The sequence below is a fragment of the Rhinichthys klamathensis genome, unplaced genomic scaffold (genome assembly GCF_029890125.1).
Source record: "Rhinichthys klamathensis goyatoka isolate OS25496 unplaced genomic scaffold, OSU_Roscu_1.1 h1tg000431l_1, whole genome shotgun sequence".
NCBI lineage: Eukaryota > Metazoa > Chordata > Actinopteri > Cypriniformes > Leuciscidae > Rhinichthys > Rhinichthys klamathensis.
Genome location: NW_026606927.1, coordinates 127,410 through 145,241, shown reverse-complemented (window position 1 = coordinate 145,241; position 17,832 = coordinate 127,410). Strand labels below are relative to the sequence as shown.

The window sequence follows — 17,832 nt, the reverse complement described above, 5'->3', positions numbered from 1 at the left end:
CCATCAGTGGTGTTTCTAGTGTTGATCAGTGAGTGTTAGGGCAGGTGTGTGTGTCTGAGCCCATCAGTGGTGTTTCTAGTGTTGATCAGTGAGTGTTAGGGCAGGTGTGTGTGTCTCTGAGTCCATCAGTGGTGTTTCTAGTGTTGATCAGTGAGTGTTCGGGCAGGTGTGTGTCTCTGAGCCCATCAGTGGTGTTTCTAGTGTTGATCAGTGAGTGTTAGGGCAGGTGTGTGTGTCTCTGAGCCCATCAGTGGTGTTTCTAGAGTTGATCAGTGAGTGTTCGGGCAGGTGTGTGTCTCTGAGCCCATCAGTGGTGTTTCTAGTGTTGATCGGTAAGTGTTAGGGCATGTGTGTGTGTCTCTGAGTCCATCAGTGGTGTTTCTAGTGTTGATCGATGAGTGTTCGGGCAGGTGTGTGTCTCTGAGCCCATCAGTGGTGTTTCTAGTGTTGATCAGTGAGTGTTAGGGCAGGTGTGTGTGTCTCTGAGCCCATCAGTGGTGTTTCTAGTGTTGATCAGTGAGTGTTCGGGCAGGTGTGTGTCTCTGAGCCCATCAGTGGTGTTTCTAGTGTTGATCAGTGAGTGTTAGGGCAGGTGTGTGTGTCTCTGAGCCCATCAGTGGTGTTTCTAGTGTTGATCAGTGAGTGTTAGGGCAGGTGTGTGTCTCTGAGCCCATCAGTGGTGTTTCTAGAGTTGATCGGTAAGTGTTAGGGCATGTGTGTGTGTCTCTGAGCCCATCAGTGGTGTTTCTAGTGTTGATCAGTGAGTGTTAGGGCAGGTGTGTGTGTCTCTGAGCCCATCAGTGGTGTTTCTAGTGTTGATCGGTAAGTGTTAGGGCATGTGTGTGTGTCTCTGAGTCCATCAGTGGTGTTTCTAGTGTTGATCGATGACTGTTTGGGCAGGTGTGTGTGTCTCTGAGCCCATCAGTGGTGTTTCTAGTGTTGATCAGTGAGTGTTCGGGCAGGTGTGTGTCTCTGAGCCCATCAGTGGTGTTTCTAGTGTTGATCGGTAAGTGTTAGGGCATGTGTGTGTGTCTCTGAGTCCATCAGTGGTGTTTCTAGTGTTGATCGATGAGTGTTCGGGCAGGTGTGTGTCTCTGAGCCCATCAGTGGTGTTTCTAGAGTTGATCAGTGAGTGTTTGGGCAGGTGTGTGTGTCTCTGAGCCCATCAGTGGTGTTTCTAGTGTTGATCGGTGAGTGTTAGGGCAGGTGTGTGTCTCTGAGCCCATCAGTGGTGTTTCTAGTGTTGATCGGTGAGTGTTCGGGCAGGTGTGTGTGTCTCTGAGTCCATCAGTGGTGTTTCTAGTGTTGATCAGTGAGTGTTAGGGCAGGTGTGTGTGTCTCTGAGTCCATCAGTGGTGTTTCTAGAGTTGATCGGTGAGTGTTCGGGCAGGTGTGTGTGTCTCTGAGCCCATCAGTGGTGTTTCTAGTGTTGATCGGTGAGTGTTCGGGTAGGTGTGTGTGTCTCTGAGCCCATCAGTGGTGTTTCTAGAGTTGATCGGTGAGTGTTCGGGCAGGTGTGTGTCTCTGAGCCCATCAGTGGTGTTTCTAGTGTTGATCAGTGAGTGTTAGGGCAGGTGTGTGTGTCTCTGAGTCCATCAGTGGTGTTTCTAGTGTTGATCAGTGAGTGTTCGGGCAGGTGTGTGTCTCTGAGCCCATCAGTGGTGTTTCTAGTGTTGATCGGTGAGTGTTAGGGCAGGTGTGTGTCTCTGAGCCCATCAGTGGTGTTTCTAGTGTTGATCGGTGAGTGTTAGGGCAGGTGTGTGTGTCTCTGAGCCCATCAGTGGTGTTTCTAGTGTTGATCGGTGAGTGTTAGGGCAGGTGTGTGTCTCTGAGCCCATCAGTGGTGTTTCTAGTGTTGATCGGTGAGTGTTAGGGCAGGTGTGTGTCTCTGAGCCCATCAGTGGTGTTTCTAGTGTTGATCGGTGAGTGTTAGGGCAGGTGTGTGTGTCTCTGAGTCCATCAGTGGTGTTTCTAGTGTTGATCGGTGAGTGTTCGGGCAGGTGTGTGTGTCTCTGAGCCCATCAGTGGTGTTTCTAGTGTTGATCGGTGAGTGTTAGGGCAGGTGTGTGTGTCTCTGAGTCCATCAGTGGTGTTTCTAGTGTTGATCGGTGAGTGTTTGGGCAGGTGTGTGTGTCTGAGCCCATCAGTGGTGTTTCTAGTGTTGATCGGTGAGTGTTTGGGCAGGTGTGTGTCTCTGAGCCCATCAGTGGTGTTTCTAGTGTTGATCGGTGAGTGTTAGGGCAGGTGTGTGTCTCTGAGTCCATCAGTGGTGTTTCTAGTGTTGATCGGTGAGTGTTAGGGCAGGTGTGTGTGTCTCTGAGCCCATCAGTGGTGTTTCTAGTGTTGATCGGTGAGTGTTTGGGCAGGTGTGTGTGTCTGAGCCCATCAGTGGTGTTTCTAGTGTTGATCAGTGAGTGTTCGGGCAGGTGTGTGTCTCTGAGTCCATCAGTGGTGTTTCTAGTGTTGATCGGTGAGTGTTAGGGCAGGTGTGTGTCTCTGAGTCCATCAGTGGTGTTTCTAGTGTTGATCGGTGAGTGTTAGGGCAGGTGTGTGTGTCTCTGAGCCCATCAGTGGTGTTTCTAGTGTTGATCGGTGAGTGTTTGGGCAGGTGTGTGTGTCTGAGCCCATCAGTGGTGTTTCTAGTGTTGATCAGTGAGTGTTCGGGCAGGTGTGTGTCTCTGAGTCCATCAGTGGTGTTTCTAGTGTTGATCAGTGAGTGTTCGGGCAGGTGTGTGTCTCTGAGCCCATCAGTGGTGTTTCTAGTGTTGATCAGTGAGTGTTCGGGCAGGTGTGTGTGTCTCTGAGCCCATCAGTGGTGTTTCTAGTGTTGATCAGTGAGTGTTCGGGCAGGTGTGTGTCTCTGAGCCCATCAGTGGTGTTTCTAGTGTTGATCAGTGAGTGTTCGGGCAGGTGTGTGTCTCTGAGCCCATCAGTGGTGTTTCTAGTGTTGATCGGTAAGTGTTAGGGCAGGTGTGTGTGTCTCTGAGTCCATCAGTGGTGTTTCTAGTGTTGATCGGTGAGTGTTCGGGCAGGTGTGTGTGTCTCTGAGCCCATCAGTGGTGTTTCTAGTGTTGATCGGTGAGTGTTAGGGCAGGTGTGTGTCTCTGAGCCCATCAGTGGTGTTTCTAGTGTTGATCGGTGAGTGTTTGGGCAGGTGTGTGTGTCTCTGAGCCCATCAGTGGTGTTTCTAGTGTTGATCGGTGAGTGTTCGGGCAGGTGTGTGTGTCTCTGAGTCCATCAGTGGTGTTTCTAGAGTTGATCGGTGAGTGTTTGGGCAGGTGTGTGTGTCTCTGAGCCCATCAGTGGTGTTTCTAGTGTTGATCAGTGAGTGTTTGGGCAGGTGTGTGTGTCTGAGTCCATCAGTGGTGTTTCTAGTGTTGATCAGTGAGTGTTTGGGCAGGTGTGTGTGTCTCTGAGCCCATCAGTGGTGTTTCTAGTGTTGATCAGTGAGTGTTTGGGCAGGTGTGTGTCTCTGAGCCCATCAGTGGTGTTTCTAGTGTTGATCAGTGAGTGTTAGGGCAGGTGTGTGTGTCTCTGAGCCCATCAGTGGTGTTTCTAGTGTTGATCAGTGAGTGTTCGGGCAGGTGTGTGTGTCTGAGCCCATCAGTGGTGTTTCTAGTGTTGATCGGTGAGTGTTAGGGCAGGTGTGTGTGTCTCTGAGTCCATCAGTGGTGTTTCTAGTGTTGATCAGTGAGTGTTTGGGCAGGTGTGTGTCTCTGAGCCCATCAGTGGTGTTTCTAGTGTTGATCAGTGAGTGTTTGGGCAGGTGTGTGTCTCTGAGCCCATCAGTGGTGTTTCTAGAGTTGATCGGTGAGTGTTCGGGCAGGTGTGTGTCTCTGAGCCCATCAGTGGTGTTTCTAGTGTTGATCAGTGAGTGTTAGGGCAGGTGTGTGTGTCTCTGAGCCCATCAGTGGTGTTTCTAGTGTTGATCAGTGAGTGTTAGGGCAGGTGTGTGTGTCTCTGAGCCCATCAGTGGTGTTTCTAGTGTTGATCAGTGAGTGTTAGGGCAGGTGTGTGTGTCTCTGAGCCCATCAGTGGTGTTTCTAGTGTTGATCGGTGAGTGTTTGGGCAGGTGTGTGTCTCTGAGCCCATCAGTGGTGTTTCTAGTGTTGATCGGTGAGTGTTAGGGCAGGTGTGTGTCTCTGAGCCCATCAGTGGTGTTTCTAGTGTTGATCAGTGAGTGTTCGGGCAGGTGTGTGTCTCTGAGCCCATCAGTGGTGTTTCTAGAGTTGATCAGTGAGTGTTCGGGCAGGTGTGTGTCTCTGAGTCCATCAGTGGTGTTTCTAGTGTTGATCAGTGAGTGTTTGGGCAGGTGTGTGTGTCTCTGAGCCCATCAGTGGTGTTTCTAGTGTTGATCGGTGAGTGTTCGGGCAGGTGTGTGTGTCTCTGAGCCCATCAGTGGTGTTTCTAGAGTTGATCAGTGAGTGTTAGGGCAGGTGTGTGTCTCTGAGCCCATCAGTGGTGTTTCTAGTGTTGATCAGTGAGTGTTAGGGCAGGTGTGTGTGTCTCTGAGCCCATCAGTGGTGTTTCTAGTGTTGATCAGTGAGTGTTAGGGCAGGTGTGTGTCTCTGAGCCCATCAGTGGTGTTTCTAGTGTTGATCAGTGAGTGTTAGGGCAGGTGTGTGTGTCTCTGAGCCCATCAGTGGTGTTTCTAGTGTTGATCAGTGAGTGTTCGGGCAGGTGTGTGTCCCTGAGCCCATCAGTGGTGTTTCTAGTGTTGATCGGTGAGTGTTCGGGCAGGTGTGTGTCTCTGAGCCCATCAGTGGTGTTTCTAGTGTTGATCGGTGAGTGTTCGGGCAGGTGTGTGTGTCTCTGAGTCCATCAGTGGTGTTTCTAGTGTTGATCGGTGAGTGTTAGGGCAGGTGTGTGTGTCTCTGAGTCCATCAGTGGTGTTTCTAGTGTTGATCGGTGAGTGTTAGGGCAGGTGTGTGTGTCTCTGAGTCCATCAGTGGTGTTTCTAGTGTTGATCGGTGAGTGTTAGGGCAGGTGTGTGTGTCTCTGAGTCCATCAGTGGTGTTTCTAGAGTTGATCGGTGAGTGTTAGGGCAGGTGTGTGTGTCTCTGAGTCCATCATTGGTGTTTCTAGTGTTGATCGGTGAGTGTTCGGGCAGGTGTGTGTGTCTCTGAGCCCATCAGTGGTGTTTCTAGTGTTGATCAGTGAGTGTTTGGGCAGGTGTGTGTGTCTGAGCCCATCAGTGGTGTTTCTAGTGTTGATCAGTGAGTGTTCGGGCAGGTGTGTGTCCCTGAGCCCATCAGTGGTGTTTCTAGTGTTGATCGGTGAGTGTTCGGGCAGGTGTGTGTCTCTGAGCCCATCAGTGGTGTTTCTAGTGTTGATCGGTGAGTGTTCGGGCAGGTGTGTGTGTCTCTGAGCCCATCAGTGGTGTTTCTAGTGTTGATCGGTGAGTGTTAGGGCAGGTGTGTGTGTCTCTGAGTCCATCAGTGGTGTTTCTAGTGTTGATCGGTGAGTGTTAGGGCAGGTGTGTGTCTCTGAGCCCATCAGTGGTGTTTCTAGTGTTGATCGGTGAGTGTTAGGGCAGGTGTGTGTCTCTGAGTCCATCAGTGGTGTTTCTAGTGTTGATCGGTGAGTGTTCGGGCAGGTGTGTGTGTCTCTGAGCCCATCAGTGGTGTTTCTAGTGTTGATCAGTGAGTGTTCGGGCAGGTGTGTGTCTCTGAGCCCATCAGTGGTGTTTCTAGTGTTGATCAGTGAGTGTTTGGGCAGGTGTGTGTGTCTCTGAGTCCATCAGTGGTGTTTCTAGTGTTGATCGGTGAGTGTTAGGGCAGGTGTGTGTGTCTCTGAGCCCATCAGTGGTGTTTCTAGTGTTGATCGGTGAGTGTTAGGGCAGGTGTGTGTCTCTGAGCCCATCAGTGGTGTTTCTAGTGTTGATCGGTGAGTGTTAGGGCAGGTGTGTGTGTCTCTGAGTCCATCAGTGGTGTTTCTAGTGTTGATCGGTGAGTGTTAGGGCAGGTGTGTGTGTCTCTGAGTCCATCAGTGGTGTTTCTAGAGTTGATCGGTGAGTGTTAGGGCAGGTGTGTGTGTCTCTGAGTCCATCAGTGGTGTTTCTAGTGTTGATCGGTGAGTGTTAGGGCAGGTGTGTGTCTCTGAGCCCATCAGTGGTGTTTCTAGTGTTGATCGGTGAGTGTTAGGGCAGGTGTGTGTCTCTGAGTCCATCAGTGGTGTTTCTAGTGTTGATCGGTGAGTGTTAGGGCAGGTGTGTGTGTCTCTGAGCCCATCAGTGGTGTTTCTAGTGTTGATCGGTGAGTGTTCGGGCAGGTGTGTGTGTCTCTGAGCCCATCAGGGGTGTTTCTAGTGTTGATCGGTGAGTGTTAGGGCAGGTGTGTGTGTCTCTGAGTCCATCAGTGGTGTTTCTAGTGTTGATCGGTGAGTGTTAGGGCAGGTGTGTGTCTCTGAGCCCATCAGTGGTGTTTCTAGTGTTGATCGGTGAGTGTTCGGGCAGGTGTGTGTGTCTCTGAGCCCATCAGTGGTGTTTCTAGTGTTGATCAGTGAGTGTTCGGGCAGGTGTGTGTCTCTGAGCCCATCAGTGGTGTTTCTAGTGTTGATCAGTGAGTGTTTGGGCAGGTGTGTGTCTCTGAGCCCATCAGTGGTGTTTCTAGTGTTGATCGGTGAGTGTTAGGGCAGGTGTGTGTCTCTGAGCCCATCAGTGGTGTTTCTAGTGTTGATCGGTGAGTGTTAGGGCAGGTGTGTGTCTCTGAGTCCATCAGTGGTGTTTCTAGTGTTGATCGGTGAGTGTTCGGGCAGGTGTGTGTGTCTCTGAGCCCATCAGTGGTGTTTCTAGAGTTGATCAGTGAGTGTTAGGGCAGGTGTGTGTGTCTCTGAGTCCATCAGTGGTGTTTCTAGTGTTGATCAGTGAGTGTTCGGGCAGGTGTGTGTCTCTGAGCCCATCAGTGGTGTTTCTAGTGTTGATCAGTGAGTGTTTGGGCAGGTGTGTGTCTCTGAGCCCATCAGTGGTGTTTCTAGTGTTGATCAGTGAGTGTTCGGGCAGGTGTGTGTGTCTCTGAGCCCATCAGTGGTGTTTCTAGTGTTGATCAGTGAGTGTTAGGGCAGGTGTGTGTCTCTGAGCCCATCAGTGGTGTTTCTAGTGTTGATCGGTGAGTGTTCGGGCAGGTGTGTGTCTCTGAGCCCATCAGTGGTGTTGCTAGTGTTGATCAGTGAGTGTTTGGGCAGGTGTGTGTGTCTCTGAGTCCATCAGTGGTGTTTCTAGTGTTGATCAGTGAGTGTTTGGGCAGGTGTGTGTCTCAGAGCCCATCAGTGGTGTTTCTAGTGTTGATCAGTGAGTGTTAGGGCAGGTGTGTGTCTCTGAGCCCATCAGTGGTGTTTGACTCGAGTGAGTGTTGAGAGGCCGTGTTCAGGCTGGTTCAACACGAAGCTTCGGCTTCTCCCCGGGGGACACGCGCTTCAGGCGGCGCTCTCAGTGGGAGTTGAGTGAGTCCAGCACCTCACTTTAGTGTGTGTGTGTGTGTGTGTGTGTGTGTGTGTGTGTGGATTGAGCTCCAGCCGCACTCACGCCAGAAGAAACAACTGCCGTTGATCCTGGATCTTTTGCTCTAGTAACATATTTTTAGGCGGAAACATTCTCTATGCAAATACGCAAACAAACTGACACATTGTTTGTGCAGGTCAAGTGTCGTAGTGTCAAGTGCAGCGTTCTGTTTTAAATACTTAAAGTGCGTTCCTGCATGTGATCGTAAGTTGTGAACGACTGACTTTTAATGGCCGATACCGATATTTTAAAGAGCAGAGTGGCTGATGGGAGTTATAAAGACAAAAATATTTAATATCGCACTATTTAACTTAAAGAGTGTAAATAACACAACCAATATAACTTAACTTATTAAGTTATGTTAAGAATTATTTGTCAATGCTTTTGCGCTCTCTCGCAAATGTTTTGCGTTTCCCCGAGCACGAAAGCATTGACTTATTATTTTTCCTCCCATCTCTGCTGCAATGTCCCTTTAGGGGCTCCGTCCAAAACATCCGCTGCATTTAAATTTATATTAATTTACCATATTTACTAAAATAATTAGCAGCAAAACATTTGAGAATGAATCTATTTTCTTAAACTAACATTTAAAATCTGTAAAATAAACATTTATATTTTATGTACCTTATTTTATACTTAATCTTATTTTGAAATCTGTCAAACTAAAAGCCTCACTTATCGCTAAACTGAGAACCGATTAAAAATGGCCAATTTCTCAGACCTCTTAGTGACAAACCTCAGTACTCAAAGGGGGCGATCTAGTTTTCCTAAAATATATGTGCCGTTAAAGTGAATGTTTTATTTGCGGTGGCTCATGATGACTTCACAACAATAATGCTGTGGCACCTTGAACTTGCTTTCCTTTCTGACACATCGACCAATGCAAACGCATGACATTTAGTCCAGTTAAAGTGCATTCGATCACTCTCATGTGTAGAATGCTAATTATTACATTGTTCAAATTAAGACATTTTTAGCTAACTGTACATTTCTGAAGTGCATAACTTAGAAACCTCTGATAAAACATCACTCTAAATTGTAATATATCGATCATGCATTTTCTGTAAAGCTGCTTAGAAACGATGTGTATTGTGAAAAGCGCTGTACAAATACATGTGAATTGAGCGTGTTTTTCATGTTCCCTCACAGGCATTTTCAGGGTTCTGCGGGAGAAGTGCCAACACGTCCACGAAGCTCTGCAAGGGCGAGTCAATCCTACTTACTTTCCTTTCATGAAATAAATCTTGTGTTTAGAAAACCTGTGAAAATCAAATCAGTGTTATCGACGTTATTGTGAGCAATAATCATCATGTGCACGCCGACATGCCAGACGTGCAGGACTGATAAGCTCTGGCGGAGCGAATGCTCGTGTGCTGTTGGCTGGCCAGGACTGAAGATGTCCTCGGGGTTTGTTGCAGGACTCCAGGACTGAAGCTGGTGGGAGAGACGTTCGCTCCGGCTCTGCATCTACAGCTGGAAAACAGCACGGGATCCAGAGCAAACGACCTGAAGCTGCTCCGAACCATCGTCGATTACGTACGTCCAGCCAGCAAATCACTGACAGAATGAGTCTCGACCATCAGCGTGTCCACGAAAGTATTCAATCCAGTGTAATAATGGAAAACAATATCGCTGTAACCTCTTAGCAGTGCGTATAAATTCATATAAATGCGTTGTTCTTTTGTAATATGAAGCATTTCGCAGCTTTAGATACCAAAATGAACGTTGAAAAGTTGAAATAATAATATAAAATAAAGTAATTAATACTTTTATTCAGCAAGGATGCATTAAATCGGACGAAAGGGACAGTAAAGAGATTTATAATGTTACAAAAAGATTTCTGTTTCAAATAAATGCTGTTTGTTTGAACTTTGTTCATCAAACAATTCTGAAATGTATCCGTTTCCACAAAAATATGAAGCAGCAGCACAACTGTTTTCAACACTGATAATAATAATAATCAGAAATGTTTAATCATATCAGAGTGATTTCTGGAGGATCATGTGACACTGAAGACTGGAGTAATGATGCTGGAAACTCAGCTTTGATCACAGGAATAAATGACATTTTTCTATATATTCACATAGAAAATGATAATTTAAAATGCATTATTCTTTTGATATAATAGCATTTCATAATATTACTGTGTTTTGATCCAATAAAAGCAGTGTTAGTGATCATAGAAGACATGTTTTATGTTCAATAAATAATTAAATGTATTCCATCAAGTCATATAGTTTGATTGTTAGCTTTTTACGGTTACAACTTGTGATGACGTCGCTCGTCCAATCACAATTTAGAGTTAGAATTGTCCATTTTATGATATTTATTAACCCATGGCTATATAACCAGAAAAGTGACATTATTTCAGAGGCAGAGATGCAGTGATGGATCAAAATGAAACGAGTTTCTCATTACATTATATGCACAATAAGATCACAGACATTTATTAAACAGAGTTTTGAAAAAGGTCGATTTTGAACTCATGTTGACTTTTAGGAAGTGATGCGGTGTGAGTAAAATAATCTGTGTTTTGGTGATCTCCGTAGAGTTTGGAGAGACAGATCGCGCTCACTTTGGCTCGATACCTGGACAAAGAAGAGCGATTCCTGCCACCGCCAAGGTCAGCGGTGAACGATCTCCTGTTTAGCCTCTCTGCAGTGATGTTCTGATGCTTGACCTGAACCTCTGCTGTGTCCTCAGCATTAGAGTCGTCGTCACCGTCGAGCAGACGCCGGAGGACATCCAGAAAGCAGCGGCATGCATCCGAGAAGCCGCCGTGAACCTGCGGAAATGACCACACGTCCATCAGAGACGCGGGAGAGAGAGTCACGGCTCGATGACCTTTGACCCCGAAGACCTCAGCAACACACTGAGCGAACCTGTTTGTATTATATTTATGTTGGTGTACAGATACTGTGGATCATTTGAGTCTTTATTTCACGTTGAAATAAATGCAGAGCTGGTTCTTCACGCAAACCTGTTCGTGACCCGGTCAATGCCTTGAGTAATGATGGGAGATCTTAACTAATCAACAATAAATACCATAAAAAAGAATACTTATTATATATATATATATATATATATATATAGTAACTTTTTGTTCTACACTTGTATTTACATTTTGTTTGTTACCTTTGACCAAAGAGTTGCTTCTATACCACATTTCAAAATGTTCATTCACTGCATATGAATTGTGTTTTTCCTCTAGCTTCGAGGAATCATACATTAAATAATGCAGTTCATCTTTCTTGGATTCAGGTTTTTTTTTTTTTTTTTTGCACACACACACACACACACACACACACACACACACACACACACGGTTTTGATTCAGTGATTGTCAATGTCAAAATGTGACTGTTTTCTACCAAAATTCAGGAATAAAACACACTTAAGCCTTTATACAAATTAGTCATGTTGGGTTGGTTTTTATAATCTTTTTCATCACCAAAAATAAATGTATATACAGAAATATACACTACCGGTCAAAGATTTGAGTCTGTAACATTTTTTGATGTTTTGAAGGTAGTCTATTGCATTTATTTGATCAAGAATACAGTAATACATTGAAAAATTATAACAATTTAAAATAACTTTTCTATTTTAATATATATGTTTATATATATTATAATAATATAATTTATTCCTGTGATAAGTATTGGTGAAAGTTTTTTAAAGTGAGGCGTTACAATATTATGTTACTCCCTAAAAGGTAACTAATTGGCTTACTTAATTACTTTTTATGGAAAGTAATGTGATGCGTTACTTTTTCTCACCTGGGCTGGACTTGCCTGCTTATTTTTTAATAACCAAAACCAAAATTTCTACCTTTGGCAAATGTAAAGGCTCTTTCACTCCAAAAGTGAAATGACACAAGAGAAGAAAGTTCAACACTCTTATTTCAGCAATAAAAAAAATTAAGAACATTTATCTGAAGTCATTTTGCTTTTTCGTAAGATTAAATAGGATCATCGAAGGTCAGAAGCAAACACATTGTTTAATAAAGTGAGATTAAATGCATAAAGTAGGCTATATAATGTAATTTAACATTTAATTATTGCAGGTTTGCTGCAACTTGCGTTACTTTTACTCGTTACTTGAAAAAGTAATCTGATTATGTAACACACGTTACTAATGCGTTTGTAAAGCTCAGTTTTCAGCATCTTCATCACTCAGTCAGTCTGAAGCCGTAAAGCTGCTGGATCATATTTGATTTGCGAATTTGTCAGGCCTCTAAATGATCAAATGAAAATGATTTTTGCTGATTTTTATAAAGTGAACATAAGAATAACTTTTATATTGTTAGTATTATTTCAAGATGAACTCTTACTGGGCTGAAGCGACTCAGGTTTACTTGATTATTCATACATCATTTTATAGAAAAATCACGAGTATCAAGAATGATCATCAGGATTTGAGGAAGGTTTATTTGTTCATCTCTCAATCATTGTATTGCATTGCTTTACATGTTTTAAAACGACAGTGCTTTGATTACTAAGCATTTAAACAAATATCATCTTATTCAGACATATTGGGAGATATAGAGTGACGACTGATATTTATATGGTTTTATAATAATAATAATTCGATACATTTATAAAGCGCTTTTCTGGGTACTCAAAGCGCTTTACATAGAAGGGGGGATCTCCTCAACCACCACCAATGTGCAATAGTTTATGTAAATATGATTTGCATTACAAGCATCATAATTTCATATGACTTTTTGGCCATTTCTTCTCAGTTTGGGCTGATTTTTCACTCCTCCTTTAGATTTTACGAACTCCTGCTCCATTTTCGAAAAGGTTCTCTGACTATTATTTCATACTTCAGGCTTTACAGGGTTAATATGCTGATTTTCTGCTCAAGAAACACTTCATATTATTAGTATCAATGTTGAAAACAGTTGTGGGCTACTGCTTCATACTTCAATATTCGACATAGAAAGCTCGAAACTCCACTAAATCTGATCAACTTTCTGAATGAAAACACTGAGTGATCCCGAGGTTTCACCGGCAGGTGTCGTGTTTTTCCAAGGTGATCGAACTTCCATTCAATCTCATTCCCAAATCACTAATCCTACTATGGCTAGAGTAGAAATTCATGCTGACGTTCCCTAAAAACCTTCGTGGTGCGTCGCGACACGTGACCTCGTTAATATTCAAGAGCCAATCAAAGTTCGCTATTCACCCAAATCAATTGAGGGTATCGTTTGCTAATGAATATTCATGAGCTGAGCCGTTGCGGTAGTAGGATTCGTAAAAATCGTTTCTTTCCCTTGGGACGTATCCATCCTACGTCACGAGGAGTTGGAGTTACTCGCTCACTGTGGTGTTAGGAGACTTCTGGGACACTTGAACGGGATCCGCGGCGCTCGACGAACACCTTTCGACTGAGCGGGATGAAACGCGTTATTGTTTCGCAAACGAACCGTCATAAACAGTTTCATTCACTGCACACTTGAGCGCCTGGGAAAACGCGCTTTGTTCGCACGCGCAAACTTAACTTTCATCCTCACTTGTGGAGAGAGAGAGAGGCTTTATCCCGGAATCCCGCTGCTCCAGAGGAATGCTCCCTGTAAGGATGTACACACTGAGGATTACAACTCAAACCCGTCTCTTGGCGATATACATCTTCCTCGCAACTTTTACACATGCAGGTAAGAGTTCGTGCTTTTATTATCATGTTTCCCCCCTATCTGAGTTTTCATAAATTATTTCTGTGTGTATGCTCGCATTAATTACATTATATTGGAAGCAATGTCTGCTGGATTTGATAATTTAAAGAGTGTGCATAATTAATAGAAGTGTGGAAAATGTTTTTGCTGTTCGTGTAAGTTAGTTTAATACGCGTTCCTCTTATGAAGATGTGAGATGATTTATTATCTTGTCACCTAAATATGGTGTTCATATTGCTGCAAAATTATTGAATATACTGTAAGGGAAGCAGATTAAAGGTATAGTTACCCAAAATCTTAAAATTCTGTCATCATTAATTACTCTCCCTCTTGTTGATCCAAACCTTCCAATATGTCTAAATATCTTTGATCTGTTGAAAACAGATATTTTGATCGATAATTTGAAGAATATGGGTAACCAAGCAGTGTCTGGTCCTCATTGACTTCTAGGTATTTTTTTTCCTTAGCCTACTATGGAAGTCAATGGGCCTCACATCTGTTTGGTTACCCATATTCTTCAAAACGTCTTCTTTTGTGTTCAACAGAATGAAGACATTTGGGAAGGTTTCGGGTGTGATGACAGAATTACAATTTTACTTTGAACTATCCCTTTAAGTGCATTTACTCTAAGCATCTCTAACTGAATGCACCTTTGCTTCACTTTGATCTGTAATTTACTGTGCCTGTTTTAACGAATAAGAGCTTTATTATTCCCCCTTTAAATCAGATGTAATGCATTTACGTGGGTTTGTTTGTTGAAATTGGCTGTAGGTAATCAGATGCATATTTTGAGAGTGATTTCGTGTTAATTCGTTTCCCTCCCTGCAGGGAGGAGTGTGACAGATGTTGAAATTTCCTGTTTTGAGTTTGCGCTCTTTTGGCCATTTGTCTGGAGGTTTAAGGGGGATGGGACCCCTTTATCACCCCGCGCCGAGGCTTTGTTCCGGCACTGGAGCCTGTGGGGAAGTGTTGGGCTCATTGATTAGGTGTCTGTGTGTCAACAACACGTGACTGACTCTTCTTCATCAGCCTGGCAACTATTGCCACAAACTATTTGTTGAAGACTGCAAGTGAGCAGCCACAGTTTTCACTTCACACTTGAACACACTCGTTCACACAGAACACGTTTTTGTGTTTAAATACGCGAGACGCAGGGAAGTTGAATGGGGGGGGGACCAGGTCTAAAGATGCTTGATAGGGCCTACTTGAGCATATAAGACCAGTTATCCTTTAGACGCTATTGAGGACGATATTATGGAAGATCGTTTCTGCCACAGAATAAAAAACTAAATAAAAAGGTGTAAACCCTAACGCTTAAAATAATTATTTGGTTTGAGTAGAGCCAACTCAAATTAAAAAAAAATTAGTTAAAATGAACTTTTATGAGTATTTAGAACTTTTTTTTTTGAGTTCACAAAACTGACACATTTTTAGTAGTCTGAATTGTTTCATTGTTTTGAGTTTTATGACCTTGTTTCTTTTAATTTATACAAACCTAAATTTAACTGAAACTTGGCTCGGATTTCTATTTCCCAGCATGCTTTGCCATGACACTCAAAAGGGAGAGTACCGGTAAATGATTCAATTAATTGGTATATAATGTTTTTTTTTTGCACAAGGGGGGGATGTGGAGCATGAGCTTCGTTTGAGAACAGTTAAATATGTTAAATATGTTATATTGCTGTACTCATTCAGCAAGTGCTATGTTAATGCTATCAAAGCATTGTGTTACCAATTAGCAAGGTAGCATTTATTGAATTAGCTAGTTAAAGCTAGCCAAGTTTTCAAGCTACTAAAAATAAGTTGAGATTACATGATAATTCTAAGTTATTATGAATTGGCTTACTCAAATATTTCAAGTTAAGAGCAATTAAAAATGTGTGAGTACAAAGTTCTGCTTACTTTAACTTTAAATTGCTTAAATAAAAAAATTTTGATGTAACTGATTACCTAAAATTTTAGTTTTGGGTCTACAGTGCACTTGCGACTTTATATCTAACAACACTGTTTTTTCCTCACATTTGCTACAGAATAAAAAAATAAAAAAGGGCTTGCGACTTATCTAACAATACAAACTTTTTTTTTTTTTTTTACAAGTGCGAGTTTATATCTCAAATAGTCGCAGTTAAAAATATAATTTATATATAGTTTATAATTAATATAAAGTATTGACTATTGACCATTTGAAGCAAACCATGTTTTTCTGACAAGCTCCCGAATTCAGAGGCACTTTTTATAATACCCCAAAATACCCTAATTTTAATGCATTGTTGATTTAATTGCCTTGAAAACTTCAAAATGATAAACAAGACTTTTGTCTCAAAATATATTTTGTAATTTTAGCTAAATATAGTCAAATCTGTGCAGTGGAATCCAAAAGATTATTCTGTGTTGAGATTTGCTATAAAGTATGCATTGCTTTACGTGCTCCTCTTTTGGCTCACACTTCCGACCATCAGAAGGTGTTGGAGGTGTTCAACAAGCTCATTGACGTGGTAATTGATTCACTTGCTAATAAGAGTCCCTGAACGCACAGACAACTGAATCGGCTTCAAACAATGTAGACTGAGAAGAAGTGGGCTTGTGATTTTAAATAGTCCCGTGGCTTTCAGCTCCTAATGCCTCCTCCTTTGAGCCATTTGCATGTTTACACTTTTGAGTCTTTGGATGTTAATGCAGAATGAATCTGTTAATCATTAAAAACAAAAGGGGCCGGCGTAAGGCTGAACTCTGTTTGGTGCCTCGGGCCCCCTCCTAATATCAGGAGCCCCTTCCTAACAGAGGAAGATTTTTGTTATTCAAAGTATTGCATTGGGATGAAGGAAAAATTAACACTTAAAAATAAGAATATTTTTGTATTTGAAAAAAAAAATTTGTTAATTTTATTAACCGATCTCTGTTTTAAAAAAAAAGAAGAATGATGCTGCCATCTTTATAAAGTTATTTTATCGCCCTGTAATTTGGCTCCAAATATTGTACCCCCCTCTAGAGGCCGAAAAATATCATATCACGATTCACTATTTTATCTTGGTTTTACTATTTCAAGCGACTAAGCAGCACAGCCAAACTGATTTCCCTATATATGTAGCCTTACAAGGTAACAAAATAAAAGACAAAAGAGTGAGGGACCATTTAGGCCGAAGTGGGGGCGGACGAAGATTAAAATCTTTATAACAAAATAAAAAGAACAAAGATGCATATTACAAATAAAATATAATATACAAATGGAATAAACAGTGATTTATTTTTCACAGGTGTATTTAACAGTAGTATACAAGAAATTGAGTAACTGTAAAAATAACACACGAGCTACTGAAGTTATTCAGTGAAGAGCAGTGAGGGAGTTTCTCTTTTTGACTTTAGTTGTTTGATCAACATTATGGACAAGCGGCGGCAGGTTTATTAGGCTACTGTCACTTTAAGACCTCATGCCATATACAAACACGCATCCCGTCTTCTCCCAGCTGTTTACGGTTAGACATAAGACATAACCGACTGTGTTTATGTAAACCTAGTGTATATTTTGTGATGTGGATGTTCGTGTCGTTGTACAGTATGTTGGGGCGGAGAGGCCAGAGCTTCACCTGAACGCACTTTAACTCGATACTACCATATTTCTTGGAGACATTTCAATCACCCACGATCACAAGTCCTATATCGCACACCCCTCCCCCCCCCCCTACAAAATAGTGGATTGCTCAGTAAATATTCATCCATGACATTTCATATTTTGGCTTTCTTTTTAATGTCTTTCACCAGAAAAGAAATTATCCAAAATAAAAAAAATGTAGCCGGGGGCCTCTGGTTGAGGGTACGTTTACACAACAAATGTACTAACAAGTTTTTCTTTTGTGTTTTTCACACGGCAATGTTGTCGAAACGATCTCCGTTCACGCGGATACGACGTTAAACGCTGTATTATTCATGCCAGGCCAGTTATGGCGATGCCACTTTGTAAAGAAACACTGTAGTAATACACATGTGTATGATGTCACAGTTTTCACAAAGGTTTCGTCGTTTACATGGAGACGATAACTGTATCGTTTTTCAAAAACTTGCATTCAAATTTTGCATTTTTTAGGCCCCCAAACCACTGTTGTGTAAATGAACGGCCAAAACGCACAATAGTTTTCGGTTTTTACCATAGACAGTATAAGAAGTGGACAGAGCATCTCATTGGAACTCAGTTGAGACAGTTGAAGCCCATTTTTAGCGATTTTTGAGCACTTCCGTTCCTGACGCGCAGACTCAAACCGACTCAAACTAAGCTTGATGACGTGAGCAACCTGTCTGACAGACGTAAATCTTCTAGTAGCTGTGCGTGAAAATTGCCAACGTTAATCTTGCAGAGACGGGGAACTTGAGCAAAGAGTTCTTTATCGTGAGTGAGCAGGAGTAAGTATTCCGTTGCTTTTATGGACTCATTATCTATGGGCTTCTCCTTTGACGGGACGTCCCCCCGATTGCCTGCGAGCTTCTCCTCCTGTCTGTACGGTAATTTCTGTACAGCGCGACAGAGAGTCGAGTGGTTATGACGCAATCATTAGCCTATTTTTACTAAATCTGTTTCTACGGGGCCATAATGTAACATAGAAGGTAATGGAGCCCTTTATACATTGTCGTGTTTCTTTAGAACTAAATTATGGACAAATGGAGT

The 17,832-nt window shown here is 42.8% G+C and overlaps 2 protein-coding genes across 2 annotated transcripts in view; both read left to right on the top strand.

Moving 5' to 3' along the window:
- Positions 1-10,471, top strand: part of sptlc1 (serine palmitoyltransferase, long chain base subunit 1) — a 39,620-nt gene extending 29,149 nt beyond the window's left edge. Inside the window, exons 12-15 of the mRNA XM_056235859.1 lie at positions 8,648-8,702; positions 8,917-9,034; positions 10,048-10,121; positions 10,202-10,471. Coding sequence (XP_056091834.1) covers positions 8,648-8,702; positions 8,917-9,034; positions 10,048-10,121; positions 10,202-10,295 — 341 coding nt within the window. The 3' untranslated portion in view covers positions 10,296-10,471. The remainder of the gene's footprint in view (positions 1-8,647; positions 8,703-8,916; positions 9,035-10,047; positions 10,122-10,201) is intronic.
- Positions 10,472-12,769: 2,298 nt separating this feature from the next.
- ror2 (receptor tyrosine kinase-like orphan receptor 2) overlaps positions 12,770-17,832 on the top strand; it is a 94,707-nt gene continuing 89,644 nt past the window's right edge. The window contains exon 1 of the mRNA XM_056235858.1: positions 12,770-13,157. Coding sequence (XP_056091833.1) covers positions 13,067-13,157 — 91 coding nt within the window. The 5' untranslated portion in view covers positions 12,770-13,066. The remainder of the gene's footprint in view (positions 13,158-17,832) is intronic.